The following is a 5,796-nucleotide window of genomic DNA, read 5'->3' as shown; positions in this document are numbered from 1 at the left end:
AGACTACAAACCGGTGTACTGTTTCTACCTGTAGACCCAGGGCAGGCTAATGGTGCCTGGATGTCAGATACTGCCAGCCGTGGGCTCCCTGAAATCCTGAGTCCTCGTCACCAGACAGAGCAACTTTGTTCTGCAGCTTTGATCGTTATACTAAGGAGGCTGGTCCCGACAATGGGCTGAGTCCTTCGTTTGAGGATGGGAAGATAAGGGGGCCCTGCCTTCTGGCGAACAATTCTAAGGTCCCCTTCACTGGACACACACAGCCTCTCCCTCTACCCTCCTTAAGCGGCCACGCACTGGAATAGCCCCTCCTGCGACTTTGCTTCTTACAGGATGTCCCGTAGGTTTAAACTGGATGTTATTTAGAAAAACTGTGGGGTTTGTTGCCTGGGGCTTCTGTGAGATCAGGAGACAACGGGAGGACCAGACTCTGGCCCCCCAAACCCTGCACCCACCCTGCCCTCCCGTCCGCCAGGTGCTCGAGGGCCTCGGCCTGTCCTTCCTGCAGGATGTCCTCAGGCCTACACTTATGCCAGGCCTCCTGGAGCTGCCCACCCAGAGCTGTCCACTAGGGGCCCCACATCTGGCTTGGCTGGAGCTGGAGCAGGAAGGGGTGATACCACAATGGACACTCAGTTTCCTCCTGCTTACAGCTGACTCCAGGTGTCTGGGCCGTCCCAGGGGGCTGTTTTCCTTCAGTGGCAGGGAATGTCATGGTTATCACGGAAACCAAGGCCCTCCAAATAGGAGCAGCATTCCTACCCTACCTGCCTGACGTCCCTCCAGCTTACACATTAAACTGGGTGTCGGGGACACTGCTTGGTGCTGGAGCAGCGGTCAGCTGTCCACCAGAGGGCGCAGGCTATTGTTCCATGGGAGGGAAAGCCAGTGGCCAGAGGTCAGCCACCCCCTGCAGCCCTGCCAGGCTCTGAGCCGAGGATCCTCAGAAGATCTTGAAGCCCTTCAATAGGGTCAGGGTGGGTGCCTTGCGCTTGCTCTGGGCCCGGGATGACTTCACAGTGACCAGCTTGGCCTGGGCTACGGTGGGCATCTCCTTCAGGCTGACGGTGGAAAGGGTGTTGAAGGTGCAGCTGGCCAGTCCATGACGGGCAGTGAGCGGGGCCTGGTGGGGCAGCGCCCTCTCCTCGGAGATGAAGAGGGGCCGGGCCGGGGAGCTCTTCTCCAGCTCCCGCCGTGCCTCCCGCACTGCCTCATGGAAGACGTGTTGCACGTGCTCGAAGTCCAGGCAGGCCGAGACCTCGAAAAACAGGCACCCAAACCTTCCCGCCAAGGCTGCGCCCTCTGCCTCAGTGACCTGCCTGGTGGGGAAGGAGGGCGAGGTGAGGTCAGGAGCAGGCGTCCACGGCAGGCAGGCCTGGGCCCACACCAGGCTCCCACTTCCTAGCTCGGTGACTAGGTCATCTTCATCTCTACACGGTTTAGTTTTCTCATCAGCAAAAGGGGACAATTACATCTGCTCTCAGGGTTAAGAAGAGTAAGAAAGACAATTTGTGTTGAGTGCCTAGCACAGTACCTGGCAGAGTCAGTGCTCAATAAATGGTGGCTGATGTCACCAAAGCCAGAATTTAGGAGCGAGGTTGAGGGTTAGGAGAGAAGCTGGTCACAGGCCCTACCTACACCCTGCCTGTGGCTGGAGGAAGACAGCCATCCACATCCCTACCCTCTGCTCCCATAGGGGGCCCTTGGTCAGGACATGAGCCACCCTCGCCCTCCCTCGTGAGATTGGCTCTTCGGCTCTACAAAAAGGCAGTGGTTTGGACTGACGGGTGTGAGACCACCGTGTCTACAGAGGCATGGAGGGCCAAGGTCACTCAGGATGCCTGTGGTTGGCAAAGCTCTCAGGGCTTGAGGGGAGTTTTGTCTGCCTGCCTGGGGACGGGCAGGAGAGAGAAGGATGACAACATTCATGTGGAGTGGGGGGCGGAGGGGGGGGGAGAGGGAGCAGCACCTACTCCCAGCTTCATCCCACCTCCCAGGATGGTGGGAGCAAATATTTGCAATTGGGAAGGTCCTGAAAGCATCTAACCTGGAAGCCCCGGGAGCCAAGGTGAGAGGGGAAAAGCTGGTTCTTGGGCAGGTCAAAGTCCAGAAGAGGGAAGGGACAGGATGCCCCCGCCAAGGTTCAACGCCTGAATCCTCCTGACCACCTCCCATTACTGAGCTGCCTCACCCACCACTCCTGAGGACAATGGCACAGCCCACGCTATGGGAGGAGACACAGGGTGGGTACTGGTGGGAACAGGTTTCTGAGCCAAGGTTCACTTGGCAGGAGCAGGGGGCTGGGAGTGGGCTAGCTACCCAGGGCAGTACGGGATAGAGTGACTGGGACAAAGAGGGTCAGGGGCACAGCACCTAATCCTGCCCCCACCCAGGGCTGCTGTCCTGTCACTGCTTCCTGAGGTGCCCCTTGTGAAAGAATATTTAGTATTATTTGCTTTTATAATAAACTTGAATCTGAAACTTTGTCATCGTGGGGCTTGAATAATGAACTTTCAGGAACAGGAACCCCATGCATGATGCATGCATGTGTGTGAATGGGTGATGCAGGCATGTAACATCCTTTTTCTCATTTTGTTGGAGCCTGGTGAACATTTTATCAGTGGTTTGGGAACCGCTGCTCTAAACCACATTTAGCTGCAAGACAATCATGGGAGGCACTGATCAGTGCTCAGCTCCAAGTTAGATTTACGATGCCCATCAGAGCCTGACCTCCTGAGCTAGGGACCTGATTGGAGAAGGAAATGGAGAGCAGGGACTTGTTCTTAGGGAATGGATGCTGCTTCACTTGAGCCCATGTTCTTTGTTATTTGCTCTCCCAGACCATTTTTAGACAATCTATTTGGCAAAGATTGGGATCAAAACAACCATCTGGTTTTTTTCCTCATAATGAAAACTGGTTTACCTCAATCCAGTCTTCTAGGCTCTGGGGGCTCTGTGGTTCGTTTTGGCTTTAAGATCACACAACTTTCTTCATTTCCTGAGATGGAATATGTCTGGGTCTGAGGGTTTGTCCCCCTTCATGAGACTGGAACCCCTTTTCCCACTGTCCATCTGACCTGTTTAAAACAAAGGGTCCCCTCCTTGCCACCACCAGTCAATGCACCCTTGGGGCCTAAGGAATCAGGAGTGGCCACCCATGAGCAGGGAGGGACCGGTGGAATGCTGGCAGAAGGTGCCATTCCTTGCAGGTGGACTGGCCACACAGGACGAATGTCAGTACGAATGCCAGGGAGATTACTAGTACTTATCAAGTGGAGGCATCATAGTCTCAAATGCTCCAGGACAGACAGGCAACTTAAATGTGTGTAGAGAGTAGAGGAAAGCCACAGGGAGTGGTGAGGCCTGTGGTCAGCTAGAAAGAGCATGCCCAGCCCCAAAGCATTCAAATTCCAGGTCTCCTAAGATACATGAGCAACCTATGGCTGCAGTATTCGATGGTAATCTGCTCTCTGGTCCAGTCTGTGACCTCTGATCCAAGTCCAACCCTTGCGAAGAGAACTGCCCTCAGCACAGCCAGCCGTGGAAGTGAGCCTGGGGGCTGCGCTTGGGTGAGGTGAGAGCTGGTTGGACCAGGGCAGACTCCTTACCCAGTAAACTGGAGTCTCCTTCCCTAGAATTGGAATTGGGCACAGAGTGACCAGCCCGTTGCACTGAGTGGGGACAGAAGGTCATATAGACTCAGGCAAGAAAGGGTGAGGTTGGCAGAGACCACAGAGCCCCAGGAGGAAGGAAGGAGTGGCCTCTCTCCTGACTTTCAGGGTCCAGCCCCTGGGCTGCCCAGATCCCTTCCCATCCTGTCCATGGCTGCCTAGAAGACACCCCCTTACAACAGACCCCCTTCTACCTAAAACTGCGCTGCGCTGCCAGCCTCTACCTCCCGAACTCCTCGAGATTCCTATTCTTAGCAGCCAAATAATCCCTGAAGATGACACCCAGGCTTCACGGATGAGGAACGTGAGCTCTGGACTCGTGGGACAACCGCCGTGCTCACCTGTACTGGGCCATGTCCAGCTTGTTGCCCAGCAGCAGAGCCGGGTAGTTGCGCTGCGTCTCCTTCGCGTGCAGAGCGAGCAGCTCCAGGTAGCTGCTGCTGCCCTCGAAGCTCTGGCGGCTGTCAACGCTGTAAACCACCAGGAAGGCGTGGGCCCAGTTCAGATAGCGCTCACAGTTCCTGGGGGTGTCCTGGGGCAAAGGAGGGACGCCCCGGTCAGGGACAGAGGAGGTCAGGGCGAAGGCCTTCACCTGAGCTACCCCGCGGCACCTCCCCACGCTCGGGTCTTTGTATATTGTTTCCCAGCAGGGCCCTTGTCAAAGGGGCACTTGAGTGCGGGTTTGGCTTGGTGTGAAAGGAGACATTGTCTCGTGAGCCTCCCTCCCACCACCCAGCCAGAGACTGGGAGACCTTGGCCTCTGGGGCACAGAGCCAACACCCTGGCATGGCCCCTAAAGAGACCTGGCTGTCTCTGGGCACCGCTGGTTTGGGGTCAGGTTCATGGTGCCCTTGGCTTCTGAGAATGAGTGGCATCTGGTCTTGGCAGGAGGTGGTGAGAACACAGGGAGATGTGTGTATTGGGGGGGAACTTGGGCCGAGGGGAGCCTCTGTGTAAACATGTGTGTGCACCTGTCTCCACGTGTGCACGAGCATCAGGCCCCAGAGCACAGGATCTTGGAGCTGATGCCCTCGGTCATCAAGTCTCCCCGGGCCCCACCCCTTTCCTTCTCATTTGGCAAATGAAGAGATCCAGGCCAAGAGAGGCTCACACAGCAAACTGGAGCTGGAAGGGAATGTTCCCATCTGAGGCCCCCACTGTGGGCCAGGACTTCTCAGGAGGCTGCGCTCTCAGCTGCAAGGGGGGTAAGGTTACCAGGTCTGCAGTGTCCATGACCCTCAGGTGCACAGGCTGCTGGTCCACAGTCTCCTCAGAGCTGTAGGTGTCTTCTGCAACACAGAGAGTCAGCCGGGTTAAGGGCGGAGCAGGCCTTCACGCTGATAATGGGCTGGGTCTGAGTCCCAGCTTCCCTCTGGGCAGCCTGATCCAGGGCTGGCTGAGCCGGGAGCACTGCCAAGGCCTTGGGTCTCCCCACATGGAGGGCCTGAGCAGAACCCCGACCCAGGAGAGACTGCTCCCCCTGTCAGGGCTCAAACTTCTCCACCCTCTTCCCCTTTAACCACAGAGGCTGGCCCACAGGAAGCCCCCAAGGACAGTCCTCCTGTCCTCACGGGGAGAGACCTGTTTAGAAGTCCCAAGAAGGTTGGGTTTTTTTTTTTTTTACTTTTTAAATGTTTTTATTTATTTTATTTATGGAGAGGGATAGAAATATCAATGAGGGAGAAAAGTCTATTGATTGGCTGCCTCCTGCACGCCCCCTACTGGGGATCAAGCCGGCAACCTGGGCATGTGCTCTGACAAGGAATTGAAACATGACCTCATGGTTCATGGGTCAACCACTTAACCACCGAGCCACACCAGCTGGGCCAAAGAAGATTTTACAAATAATTCTTGTCAAAATAACAGAGGAATCTGGTAGTCAAAAGTTTTAGGTTAGAGATGTGGGATCAAATCCCACTTTGGCTACTTTTTAGCTGTGTGACTTGGTCAAGTCATTTCAGCTCTTTGAAAAGAACTGTTTCCTCATTTTACTTTATTTACTTATTATTATTAGTAGTAGAGGCCCGGTGCACAACATTTGTGCACTCAGTTGGGGGGGGGGTCCCTCAACCCAGCCTGTGCCCTCTTGCAGTCTGCGACCACTCGGGGGATGACCAGCTGCTGG

General features: G+C 55.5%; 1 protein-coding gene across 1 annotated transcript in view; it reads right to left on the bottom strand.

Moving 5' to 3' along the window:
• Positions 1-6: 6 nt before the first annotated feature.
• Positions 7-5,796, bottom strand: part of RASL12 (RAS like family 12) — a gene marked incomplete at its 5' end in the record, with an annotated part of 14,703 nt that continues 8,913 nt past the window's right edge. The window contains 3 exons of the mRNA XM_006770830.2: positions 7-1,319; positions 4,013-4,203; positions 4,887-4,960. Coding sequence (XP_006770893.1) covers positions 944-1,319; positions 4,013-4,203; positions 4,887-4,960 — 641 coding nt within the window. The remainder of the gene's footprint in view (positions 1,320-4,012; positions 4,204-4,886; positions 4,961-5,796) is intronic.

Source organism: Myotis davidii, unplaced genomic scaffold (genome assembly GCF_000327345.1).
Source record: "Myotis davidii unplaced genomic scaffold, ASM32734v1 scaffold461, whole genome shotgun sequence".
Lineage (NCBI taxonomy): Eukaryota > Metazoa > Chordata > Mammalia > Chiroptera > Vespertilionidae > Myotis > Myotis davidii.
Note: the sequence above shows the minus strand (reverse complement) of the source record. Positions and strands in the feature narration are given on the sequence as shown.